Here is a 13,181-nt window from a genome sequence, read left to right on the forward strand (position 1 = left end):
TTAAAACATTATAATTTTTTGATAATATTAAATATTATATATATATTATATATATAAAACTATAAGAGAGTAACATAACTATAAGAATATAACTATAATATAACTATATAAACATATATATTATATATACAAAACTATCTTTTCTTGAATAACTTTAACTTTTATGCTGTTAAATATGCAAAATAGTTTGAAAGAAACAATGATAAAAGCATCATTTACATGTATTACACATTTATTAAAAATACAGACTAGACATTGTTGCAATATATAATTGGAAGACATAAATCGCAAAGAGAAAATGCATGGAATAAGCAAGAGCATATATTAAGACATTGCGTTTTATTTTGTATAAAAAAGTACAAAATTATCCTTATATATACATAATAATACATAATTAAGATATCTACAAGGATACTTATGAGTTCCTAATAATTTCCCACGTCGCAATTTTTTCCTCATATATTTAATTGCTTTCCTTTATTTTTGCTCTACTCTCAAGAGAAACATGTCATGTAATCCAATATCCCAAGAAATCCACCACTTTTTAAATTAGTATTCATTATTGAAATTCTTTCATTGTCGCATCAATGTGTGTAATTAAATCTAGAGTCTATTCAGCAGAATGATAAAGAATTAAAAATAAAATTTGATTTAAATTAAATAATTTACAAAATGTTTAGTTCTATTATCGCGATAAAGGAGAAAATTATTTTTAACTGTCATAAATTTGCGATATAAAATTACCAAAACGTAGTAGAATATAATAAAATCTTCACGAAATATTCCGCGCTTTCCATGGCCATAAATTATTACGTTTTAAATATTAAAAGGAGATTTACGAGACAAGTTAATACGTCGAGAAGGTGGAATCATCCATGGAAGCAGTGCCGTCGGAGTTGCTCTCGGCAGCGTCTACAAAGGCTGTCGAGAGATCGCCGGCCAGTTTGCTGACAGACCCTGAGGTCACGTCGTACATGAAGATTTCCTTGTCACCCTGACCATCACCGTCTCTCAGTCTGAAACACAGCAGCGAGTGAATTCAAGTGAAAGCGTGCAGCGTCGCAAATTCCTCGACTTTCGAGTGAATTCGCGTGGCGGACAAACCGTTGATGATAATACGCGATGAGAGTATCGCATTAGGAAGTTAATGGAGCGAACCTCTAGTCGATATAGCACACAACATATACTATGTAAAAATAAAAAAAAGAAAATGACGGAAGAATTATGAATAAAATTATTTTAGGAAACGTCAAGTAATTTAATAAAATCGCTTATATAACCAGTTGCAAGCGAATATAATAATGAACAAAATAGAAATAAAAACAAATCTAAATATTTGCTAAATTAGACAGGATTTAAATAAAAAAAAGTAAAGACAGAGAAACTTTAATTTAATTAATAATACAGTGCTTATTTCATTTGTGAAAGTGATATAACTCCAGAGTTATATCATCGGATACAAAGTACTCACATCGTCACCAGAAGCACGACGGACTGCCTCTGCGGTTCGGTGCGACTCTCCTGTTCGAGCCACTTCTTGTAGTTCTCCGCGCTGGGCTTCTTCACGAGCTGCTTGAGGGTGTCGCCGGCGAAAAATCTGACTGGCTGCGCGTCCCCGTCGATCTTCCTGCTCTGCCGCTGCGACTCCGCGATCTGCTTCGCCTCGTCGGGAAAGTCGTAGTCGACGGGCGCCAGTACCACGACGCTCGTGATCCTACGGCCGTTAAGCTCCGGCGTATCCGGTATTGGGAAGGACGCGCCACTCACTTTGAGCGGCAGGTAACGATTGTATTGAGCGCCATCCCCGCGCGCTCCCACGGTCACCGGCTCGAGCCGGGTCGCGTCGTCCCGTATGTGCTGCTGCGCCACGGTCCGGCCTTGCTCCGTATTGGGATCGAAGCGTACTACTTTCATCTCCACGCCGCCGGGTCGCAAGGTGGCTGGCTCGAACTTGGTCGCGCCGCTACCGCCGCCGGCGGTCCCCGCTGTCGCCTTCTTCGGCGGCGAAACGCCGCTCACCTGCTGCGTCGTCTTCGTCGGCGGTCTCTTGGCGATCGACGGCACGGGCTCGCTACCAGCGGCGAGTGCCGTACCGCCTCCGGCTCCGTAGAAATTCGCCAGTGCCTCCGGCGGCAGTTTCTCGATCGGTATGTCGCCGATCTTGTCGTAGTCGAGGATCTGGATGTCGGCGTTACCTAAAATCCCGGAACTCAACAGCTGCTCCCTGATATCGTCGGGCACCTCGTCCGGTAGATTGGCGATGTTCTCTTGAATCTTCGCCACCTTGTTCGGCGGGATCGTAGTTGGCGCCTCGGTGGTCGTGGTGGTGGTTGTCGTTGTCGTCGTCGTTGTCGTCGGCAGGAAAGTTCTCGCGGTCGACGGCGACTCGAACTCCTCGGACGGACTGACCGGCGTCGCATAGATCTTCTGCGAGGGATTCGAGTTGAATATCGGGCGACCGCCCCATATCGATGACGATTGCTGCAGAGACGAAGTGCTCTGCGGCCGCTGTTGTGGTCGCTGTTGCGGTCGCTGCTGCGGCGTCGGCGGTAGGGTTTGCGAGAAGAAACTGTGCTGATTATTCTGATAAGACTGATGCTTCGCGTTCAACTGTTGATGCTGCTGCTGCAGAATATCGCTGGAGATGAAGTGATTCGGTGCGTTGCCGGAGAGTTGTTGGAAATCCTGAAGAGCGTTCGGCGACTGCGCAGAGGCGAAGTGATTCTGAGCGATTTCGGGGAACGGGGTAGTTTGCACCACCGCGGAGTTCGGCGGGAACGGACCAGGATGAAGAGGATTCTCTCTGATCGCGTAATGCTGTTCTAGCTTCGGAACAGCCTTGAAGATTTCACCGGCTGGTCGTTGCGCCGATTGTAATTGCGATTGCTGCAGCTGAGCTTGATTGTACTTGAATTGTGCGCGATATCGTTGTTGCTCCTGAAGAAGCTTCTGCTCTTGCTCCTGCTTTCGCCTGCGCTGCTCTTGCAATCGCTGCAATTCTTGCAGATGTTGTTGTTCTTGCAGCCGCTGCTGTTCTTGCAAACGTTGTTGCTCCTGGAGCCTTTGGTGCTCCTGTTGCCTCTGATGCTCTTGCTGCCTTTGCTGCTCCAATAATCTCTGCTGTTCGATCTGTCGCTGTTGCTCCAGGAAACGTTGATGTTCCTGATGCCGTTGCTGTTCGTGCTGCCGTTGCTGCTCGTGCTGCCGCTGATGCTCCCGCTGCTTCAGCAGTTCCTGCTGTCGTCGCTGCTCGTGATATCGCTGCTTCTCCAGTTCCTGTTGCTTGAACGGAGACAGCGATTGCGGAGGGAGTTCCGCGTTGAAACTGTTCGGCCTAATGGGCAGTGATTGTTGCGGCGGTTCTGGGTTGAAGCTGCCGGGTCTGATCGACAACGGTTGCTGCGGCGGTTCCGCATTGAAACCGCTCGGTCTAATCGACAGTGGTTGCTGCGGCGGTTCCGCATTGAAACCGCTCGGTCTAATCGACAGAGGTTGCTGCGGTGGTTCCGCGCTGAAGCCAGACGGCGGCAACGACAGCGGCTGATTCTGCAGGTTCACGCTCTGATGCGACACCGATAGCGTCGGTGGGAATCCTGGCTGCTGCGGGTGATTGATATTAACGCGATGCGGCGGCGGGCCGAAACTATGGAACGGCGCGCGTTGTTGTACTTCCGGAAGACCTTGGATCGTTATGGGATGCCGTTGCGGTGCTCTCGGCGGTGGCGGCGGCGGCGGTGGATTTCTCAAAGCTTGCTGAGGTGGAAATGCCTGATGATGTGGCTGCTGCTGCTGCGGCTGTAGAAACGTCGGCTGCTGTTGCAAAGCCTGTTGCTGTAGCGCTTGCTGTTGCGGCGGAAACGAGTTGACGATCCGCTGTTGCGGGAACGCGGGCGGCACTCGTATTGATGGAGACACCGGCGGCTGCAGAGGTTGATACGGGCCGTGTTGTCTCTTCGGTGACCCCGGTGATGCCGTCGGCTTGCTAGTATGCTGCTGCTGCTGCTGCTGCTGCTGCTGCTGCTTCTGTTGCTGCTGCGGTTGTTGCTGCGGCTGCGGCTGCTGCTGTTGCTGTGTGCTGCTGCTGGGTGTCTCCAGATCGCTGCGCTTGCTGTGACTGTTCGGCGGCACTTGCTCGGTGCCGAAAGTCACGCGAATGCCACTGCTTCCAGAGTGATACACCTCGCTATCAGGTCGGATAATAGCGCGCAAGGTCGTCGACGGCTCCGGAGCCGGCGCCGGAGTCGCCGTGTACGTCGGCTCTTCCTCGTACGGCACCGAGTTGTCCGGCTTGATTTCTTCATGTTCCTCCACCGGCGTCAGCGCCGGTATCGGCGGATCGTAGACGACGCGGGTTTTATCGCCATAGCCCTTTTTCTTCTCGTACTTCACGTAGAACACCTGGATGGGTTCCTTCGTCGGTCGCGGCTGAGGCGGCGACGACGGAGGCACCGGCGTCGGCAGGGATTCATTGGATTCTTTGATGATGATCTCGATTATCGGCTCGGGCTCCTGTTGATAGTAGCTCAGCGGCGTCTCCTCGTATAAATCGTCGTTCTTCGGACTCGCTAAGGGATTGTACAAGGGATCTCTCTGCGAATACTGCACTATTGGTTCCATCTGAACCGCGTACGGCGGCAAACGGCTTTTTCGCAGGTGGAAGGTAAGCTGCTGACGTTTATCGCGGCTCTTCGACGACGAGCTCTCCTCCTTGGCGGAGGTCGCCACGGCGAGAAACGCCAAGAGTGTCTGAAAGGCAACAACAAAAATCGGCGTGTTGATAGAGCATTTTTTTGCATCGCAATGCTGGCAAAAATTATCGATTCAAACATGTTAACATAAAATGAATATTTGTTATGACTTAAAATACTGAAATACTTTTTTCTTCATGCTACAAAAATACGAAATGCAAGTCATCTCTTTGGCAATGATACAAATATTCGAGAAGTGGCACAACGATCCGTATCGATAGTCTAATTGAGCGGTGATGTCAGCATTTCAAGTAGATTAGCATAGTAGGCGAAAATGTAAATACACGAAGAGGGACTTAACGCGTTCTGATAACCGAGTAACCCGTTTAATAACCAGAAAATGCATCCAAGGCCTTAACGGGCCTCGGGATCGATTGGTATGCTAGTGAGAATCGAGGAACAGTTAACCTGATAAGCGATTCCCAGTTGTGATCGCGCTCTCGATATGGCGAAGCCGACTTGCAACGTATCGAACGTTTCTCGTTTCTCTGAAATCGCTTGGCTGCCAAACTTCTATTAACGGGAATAGAAGTCGCGGATTTCCGCGTGCTCTACTGACGCAGTTCTCGAGGTAGAGCTAAAAATTTTCATTACATATTCTTTAAATCAATTAGTAAGTCAAAGTATTTATCTTTCGCGAAATTCGTCGCCGTTCATCGCAATTTACGAAGAGAAATGCATCGCCGATAGAATACGTTGTGCTCGATTAATTTTTGTAAGACCAAAAGTGGGTGAGAGGAGAGAAAGAATCGAAGTTTAAAAGACGCATCGCGTTTCACCTCGAGAATTCGGTGCCTCTCTCGATGCTGGTTAGCATATTCGAATGAGGCCCCGAGTGTCTTCTCTTGAGCGAGGCGCGCGCGCGCGCGCCTCGGGCGCTTTGAAGCCGACTGGAAGAAAGAAAAAGCCAATGATAACGATGCGCTCGATTAATCGGCCTTCAACCTCCGTCGATTATCGGCCGTATCATTGCCGGTCGCGTTCGCTGCGTTTTATTAGCGCACTTTCCCCGCGCGCGATACGCTCGCTGATTGCAAATGATAGAACCGCGAGGGTCTTCGCGCGACCCCCTTATTACGATGAAAGTACAAGCGTTTTCGTCTGCAAAACGACCCGCTTCGCGGATACGAACGTTTGTTATAATTACCAGCTTGACGAACCGCATCCTGTGATCGTCTTTGTGTACTTCCTCACACAATGGGAGGGGGAGGAGGAGAGGGGAGAATCACACACTTCTCACCGGCCGATTAGAGGCGGCTGACTCGCGGCATGACACCGCGCGCGGAACGATCGGACGTACCTGGCCGGACGATACCGTCTGGAGTCTCGCATGGGAACTGAGGGACAAACCGGGCGCAGGGGCCCGTTTCTCCCAACCCGATGCCACCACCACCGCGACCCGGCCGTCGTTCCTCAAGAAGCTCCTCTCTAATATCGAAGACGGTGGAGCAGCACCTTTCTCCGGGGTCCCCCGTCACGATGCGCGCTCACCTCGTGCGTGTTCGTGTCCGTTGTACACGTGGACGGGTTGTACGTGGAGAGAAAAAAAAAAAAAGAAAGAGAAGATACGTGCGGCGCGGAGCGCATCCTCTTCATACAACGACGACTTTCTTCAAATCTTCCCCGTCGGGAGATCGGCAGTGGGGACTATTATACTAAGCGCCATCACTTTTCCGCGACCTCCAAGGCCCATCGAAACCGAAACCCATCTTCCTTCCTCTCCTTCTCGCGCGAGTCTCTCGCGCGGAGGCCTATTCGGTGAAAGAGAACCGCGTCGAGTTTTAATGCGGCACACAATCTGGAGGCGATTACTTTCGCTGAGCTAAGTCGCGACTTCCTCGAGACAAGCGATCGTTTCCGATTCGTTCAATGATCCTTGAAACGCGAGAAAGGATACACCGATCGATTCGGTTGTCTCGTTGCGACTTGTATAATGATTAATTAATTTTAATTGAGACGCACTCGTCGCACAAATCAGTCTCCGTTATGAACGGATGCAATTAAGGCGATCGCAATTATATTACCATTACCATTCTTCCAGGCTTTGACTTTCCTGCGGTTCTTGCCTCTTTCGAAATAATAACTGAACTCACATTCACAAACGTGCATTTAGATAGTGCAAACCCGTTACATACCGCCATAAATTATTTCTCTGAAAGCGATGCAATCTTAGTTAATTTCGTGAAGGTGCAAGGACAGAAACCGTTTCCGTTCCTTTTTTCTGTAGAAAATGTACAACCATTTTTCATGGCACTCTCAAAAGTGTAACAAAAAGGATTTTAGAAAAATAATTATACATTTTTCGAAGATATACAAGACATCGTTCTTTCATAAATATCTGATTCAAACAGTGTGCGAAATGTTCTATACAAAAAAAAATTTTTTTCCTACACTTCGCGTGAAATCAGACGTTATTCAGATCCGCTTACACCGTCGACCTATAATTACATGAAACGTTTTTTTATTCAAGCACGATCTGTCGAACATCTGCAATGTCTGAGGTAACCTACTCATTCGCAAGAAATTACAGAGGATTATGTATAAGTCGTGTGGGCCGTTGCGAAAGACGGTAGATCCAGTAGAGCAATTGAACGAGATGACCTGGTAGAGCCCTCCCCCGATTGCAAAAGTGCTTCGCAAAAGCGATGCAGAGCACTCGCTCCTCGTGTTAGCACTTGCGCAACCGCAGATCGTTCCAGATCGGCGAGATCATCAAAGATTTTCTATCGTCCTTCTGACCCTCTTCGAGCCGGCTGTCGATCGCTCGAAGGGGAAAAAGTCGAGACGTGCGTTACGAGAGAAGTGAAATGACGAGGGAGTCATATAATTTCGAAAGTCGTGAGAGAATCCGTTGTTCATTTGCACGCAAGCCTTAGGTTTTCAACATTATTCATTAATTTTGGCGATAGCCGATGTTCCGGCACTTGTGATGGCGACTCGAGTCTCTCTGGCGCACGTCCAGGCATTCAGATTGGACGTCGCGCGTCCTACTTGCTAACTTTCACTTATAACGTTGGCGTAAGAAGATTCGAATAACAGCCGGCAGACACAAAGATGATAAATACAGGATCCGTCTGTCCGTCCGGGACGGTCAGTGATCCGCGAGCCAAGGCGGTATTTCATGTTGACTTATCGTCGTTTCGCCGGAAACGATATCGTTTCTGAACGTCCCACCTAACTGCATAATTTCGCACGCGAGAACGATTCATCACTTTTCCGCGGCGACGAATAGGTCAAACGGAGGCGTCTCAATGCACCTGATAAACTGTTCGTAATCTGTTTACTTAACGGTGTTCTAAGGAGCCTCGGAACGTGACAAATTCACGTTGTCGCGTAACTGTCTAGCTTTCTTTTTGGTTGCAAAATTAATTTCTCAATTTTCGACAAAATAATTAAGTCGAAAAATTTGAATTTTTATGTAAAATAATTTGAGAAACAAAACCTTGCTATTTATTAGTTTCCTATTTTATATTGGAAGTTAAATACGACCATGCGATATTCTGTGTATCTTGCAAGATTAAAATAAATTGCGAGAATATATAATTCTGTTTCTTTTATTTCTGTTTCTTTTGTTTATTTTTCTAATATTGTAAATCGTGTTTGCCTTATCTGTAAATTCTGTCGATATCCTGTCGGTATTAAATACAGGAAATGTCATTATACAATAAAAGCTAAACATTTGTGCGGCAGTAAAATTACTTTTACCATAAAAACGACACTTTCCAACTCGTTTTCTACGATACAACTGTCGCAATTATTTTTGTGCAATTAAATCGATTCTTGGTTCTTGCGAAAATTCAAATACGACGATATGTCGAATAATATTTACGCGTTATGCCGTTCAATTAATGCACCTGCTATCGAGCCGAGTATTCATACACGAAGAGCGTGGAAACTTTCTTGGGACGCGATTCTGTCACGTCGTCCTCGTGATTGCACGAACGATCTCCGTAACAGCAACGGTAAAAGATTGCGCGATTTTGATTCGCACAGTTCTCATGAAAGCATGATACGGATCCTCCTCCTACGAGGAGCACGTAGTCGCTAACTATATATAGTTCTTCGAGAGTAGTCCGCTCATGAGCAATAACGTAACTGTTGAAGAGTGAAAGTGCCGCAAAGTGGGACGTTGCGGGAATAGTGCTCGCTCTTATAATTAATAAACAAAGCGTACAAACGGTTTCTCACCATCCTTGCATTCAATGTGACATTTTTATGGGACCTTGCCGAGTGCGTTAACTATACGCGTTTAATGATCAAGACCTTTCCCAACACACTCGCTCTTTTATGGATCTCGCGCGATCATTAAAAAATAATCGCACAAATTCACTAATTGAATCGTCTTACAAAATAAACGAATTTACTTATATAATATTTAAAAATTTGTTAGATTAAGAAAGTATGACTATAAAATGACATTACTTTTTATATTCCGCGTTGTGTTTTTTTTCTTTTCAATTGAGATGTTATTTAATAAATATTTTTTTATAAAAAAATTTTATAATGAAAAAATTTTCATAAAATAATTTTATTATAAAAAATATTCATTAAATAATATTCATTAATATTTTTTTACAATAAAAAAATATTTGTTATTGTAAATTACATTATTTGTTAAATTTGTTTTACGCAAAAGTATAATGTAACACATATTACGGCTTTCTTTTATTCAAAAAATTTAAAAACAAGTCCTAGAAACATAAAATCAATTTAAAATAGAATTGCAACATCAGATTATCCTATAAATAAACATTTTTCTGTAACACAATTTGTCTATTTATTATTATATAACTGTTCTTGTTTCAGAGTCCTCGTTTACACGAAAAATTCTTTTGTCTTCACCTTCAGTGCATACAAAGGTACATATCACTTGCGGTAACTCGATTCCTGATTAGATTTGTAGATCAGATTTTTTGCAATGATCTAATTCACTAGGTGGAAAATTCTCACTCATGTTTTCCAGCGTGAGAAAAATATTTCATAAGTTACAGAAGCTTTGCACGCAATGTACACGAGTTAATTTGAGGCTGAACTAATTAAGAAATAGAGCCAACCGAAACTGACGCGCTATATAATATACTATGAATAACAGTGACTGTTATTTTCAAGAATATTTATGGCACAAAAAGCGGTATGCTTTTTAAATTGGGTTTAAAATACTGGCGCTTGTTGGTCGAAGAAAGGCCTTAATGACATTCTGGATATCTGATATCGGCTATGTACAAGCGAGTATCGACTATATGAGCGGAAAATACATAACTGCGTTATATAATTACATACCATATCACACGAAAAATTACCTATAATTGATGTTACGCTCGCTGCGCTTTCTATTTCAGCTTCGTGCACTCCGCAATCAGCGCGGATTTATCGGAAAATTATTTTCCATTATCCTTTTGGATTTATTAAAAATTGTTGCTAAATTGCAATTTCCCAAGTGCTCTAGTATTATCACGATCGATTTAATAAAACGTATACAGTGTGAAAAGTAATAAGAATTAACTTTCTCTTCGACTAAAACTACTCATGCCAGCAGCGTTTATTCTGTGAGGGCATCTAGACTCAACTTTTACTATTAAATTATGAATGACTCTACGTTTCTTCTTACAAGATTGAGATAAATTGCGAGATATAAAATGGTTTATTTCTCAAAACTGTGTCAATGTGCACATATGTATTATACTTTCCATTTAATGTAGAAAAAATTTTATGTAATTACTTTTTATCATGTATCATGATAATAAATAATTTTAAATAATAATAGATCAAAGATATACAAGTTATAAATTTTAACGTGCCATGAATGGAGATTTATGTCATGATTCTATAAAAATAAAATCGATTTACATAATAAATTAGAACTAATCGTTATTACCTATCTATTACCTTCCTAAAAAAATTAATAACATAAAAAGAGATAGATCTATCTAATAAATCCATAGATCTAAAAAACTTTTCACAATAAGAAAAAAAAAGATATCACTAATCTGTACAAATCAGCTGATCCAAAATTTACCGACCGTTTCGATGCAACAATGGCTGCTCCAGTGGTTATGTGTACATGTGAGGTTTGCTCGAAAGCTCGCACAACAATTCAACAAATCTTCAATGTACTAAATATATACGGCTGGTTGTTAGACTCGTATGTCGTGGTACGTAATTTAATAAAGCTTCTGTGCATTATTCCATATTTTAAGGAGTATTGAACCACATTTTTCTTTCAAGTCTAATCAATATACACGTATATATATATCTTTAATTTTTTTAATGAGTACTTACAAAAGGATGAAATTCATTGTAGGACTTCTTTCAAGAACGGCTATGGGAAAAGCTGCCGAAAAGCTGGAGGACCGTTCTGCAAACCGTCTCACCTGAAGAATTCGGAAAATGGTTAACTGGTGACATCTCTAGGTAAGCATGTTAATTTTTATGATTTGTGTTATCTTAGCAATGTGCAAGTGTTTACATGCAGAGAATTTAATCAATAGAACGTATGATTTGTCCATACGACTTTTTTCTCCTCTTCAATCTTGATGCAAATAAATTTCGAATTAAATATAAGCTTGTGAGAATTGAGCTTATTTGTTTGCTGTGTACAATTTGATTATTTAATTCACTTTGCAGCACACGTGTGTGGCCGTTGTCATTACTCGTGCTTCGACAGGTTATACAGCATTTACAGCTTAATAGAAATCATCGAAATGACGAGAACATTTTACGATGCAGCAAAGTAAAGAAATCAGAATATGATGACGATGAGAATTTTATTTTGGAAAATAAAAATAAAAAATTACACGACGCACATAACGTTTTGAAGAAACATGATAACCTTGTTTTGAAACATATTAAGATCAAAAAACGACATGAGATACAACAAATAACACAAGTATGCTTCAATAAGCCTTTTTGAAGTACTACTACTAGTTTACATGAGAAAATAATCCATGGATTTTGTAAAAATTAATTTGTGCAGATATGTACAGACTGTGCACAAGAATCGGGCACAAAGTGCATTGTCGATATTGGAGCAGGCATGGGTCATTTAGCTCGTTCTTTAGCATTTAAATGTGGTTTATGTGTAACATGCATTGAACAAGATGTATTATTGTCACAGCAAGCCAGGTAAACGTTAATTTTAATTATTTCTAACAATTTTTGTATGCAAACTGTAGATAATATTATTCTTTCATTATCATTCATGTAAGAACTTTTCGTTTACAGAAAATGGGATAAAGAATTATTGGTATCTCTATCTAAACATTTGCCTGACTTGCCTGTAGATCTGCCACAACATGTGTCACTCAAATTGGAAAATACAACCTTAGATCAGACAAAGACAATCAAGAATATACAAAAAATATTTTCTAATAATTTTAATTTAGATGAAAAGAAATCTAGGTTTGGCATTGTGGGGCTACATCCATGTGGAGATCTTGCAGCAATGTTATTGAAGCTTTACACATCTCAATGCGAAGCAAGATTTATTTGCATTGTAGGATGCTGCTACATGAAGTTGACATTTGAGTAAGTAACCTATATTGTAATATTATTTTTTAAATATACTACATGTGCTAAATTATGAAATATACTTAGGCATCCAGATGATGTTTTAAATGGATATCCACTTAGTAAATATCTGTCATCATTCACAAATCATAAACTATCCTACACAGCATTAGAAGTTGCATGTCATGCTATTGAGAGCTACTGTGATAAACTGAGGACTGGGAATTACGAAGATTTAATAGTTAAGTATCATACAGAAGTAGCACAGACTTCTTATTAACAAATTATATATTTTTCTTAGGTACATGCTTACAGAGCTGTTCTAGAAACTGTTTTAATAAAACGAAACAAGGAATTACGCCATAGTCAAGTAAAGAATGTCAAAGTGACAAAACCTATGACATTTGAACAGTTGAGTAACTTGAGTTTTTCAAGCTTCACCTTTTGTAGTTATTGAATTTAATTCAATTATAAATATATTATTATATGACAACAATCAAATGTGTCTTTGTATTTTTCAGATACTGTACTGCAGCAACTGCAGAATTTGAGCTGCATCTCCAGCTTAAAGATTCAGATTTTCAGAACCCACAAATAAAATATTATTTAAGCCAATGGCAACAAGTTGTAATATTTGGAGCATTGCGTACAATGTTGGCACCATTAGTGGAAACTGTAGTGTTGTTGGATAGATTTTTATATTTATCAGAAAATAATTTACCTCCTATACTGAAGCCCATCTTTGATGCCAGATTGTCTCCTCGAAATTTTATATTGTTTTCAGTGAAAAGTGTTGAACAGTCGCCTTCCTGATTATACCCGAATTTTTTAATTTTCTATCAAAATAAAATATTAAAAAAGTTAACCACAAAATTATGGTAAACATTTATTTTGTTTTTAATAAAATTGACTAATTTATTTTGTAAT

The 13,181-nt window shown here is 41.8% G+C and overlaps 2 protein-coding genes across 3 annotated transcripts; one reads left to right on the plus strand and one right to left on the minus strand.

The window, feature by feature from the left end:
- Positions 1-322: 322 nt before the first annotated feature.
- On the minus strand, positions 323-13,093 carry LOC105679209 (protein PRRC2C-like). Of its 2 annotated transcripts, XM_067348572.1 has the most exons (4): positions 12,976-13,093; positions 11,028-11,119; positions 1,472-4,746; positions 323-1,016 (listed from the first exon to the last, which is right to left on the minus strand). In XM_067348572.1, exons 3-4 carry the CDS (start codon positions 4,615-4,617, stop codon positions 848-850), a joined length of 3,315 nt encoding a protein of 1,104 aa, XP_067204673.1. In that variant the 5' UTR covers positions 4,618-4,746; positions 11,028-11,119; positions 12,976-13,093; the 3' UTR covers positions 323-847. The 2 variants fall into 2 exon arrangements, with proteins under 2 accessions (XP_067204673.1, XP_012234527.2); XM_012379104.2 differs by lacking the exons at positions 11,028-11,119; positions 12,976-13,093 and adding an exon at positions 5,896-6,042.
- LOC105679210 (methyltransferase-like protein 25B) lies at positions 10,777-13,127 on the plus strand. Its single transcript, XM_012379105.2, has 8 exons — positions 10,777-10,900; positions 11,050-11,159; positions 11,373-11,634; positions 11,722-11,870; positions 11,970-12,272; positions 12,342-12,495; positions 12,556-12,665; positions 12,776-13,127. Exons 1-8 carry the CDS (start codon positions 10,784-10,786, stop codon positions 13,065-13,067), a joined length of 1,497 nt encoding a protein of 498 aa, XP_012234528.1. The 5' UTR covers positions 10,777-10,783; the 3' UTR covers positions 13,068-13,127.
- The last annotated feature ends 54 nt before the right edge of the window (positions 13,128-13,181 follow it).

This window comes from Linepithema humile, chromosome 2, assembly GCF_040581485.1.
Source record: "Linepithema humile isolate Giens D197 chromosome 2, Lhum_UNIL_v1.0, whole genome shotgun sequence".
NCBI lineage: Eukaryota > Metazoa > Arthropoda > Insecta > Hymenoptera > Formicidae > Linepithema > Linepithema humile.

Coding starts and splice junctions, on each gene's coding strand:
- LOC105679209 (XM_012379104.2), bottom strand. Junction 1,017..1,471: donor GTCGTGCTTCTGGTGACGAT/GTGAGTACTTTG, acceptor GCTGTGTTTCAG/ACTGAGAGACGGTGATGGTC.
- LOC105679210 (XM_012379105.2), top strand. CDS start 10,784: ATGGCTGCTCCAGTGGTTATGTGTACATGTGAGGTTTGCTCGAAAGCT. Junction 12,496..12,555: donor GGAATTACGAAGATTTAATA/GTTAAGTATCAT, acceptor TATTTTTCTTAG/GTACATGCTTACAGAGCTGT. Junction 12,666..12,775: donor AAACCTATGACATTTGAACA/GTTGAGTAACTT, acceptor TGTATTTTTCAG/ATACTGTACTGCAGCAACTG.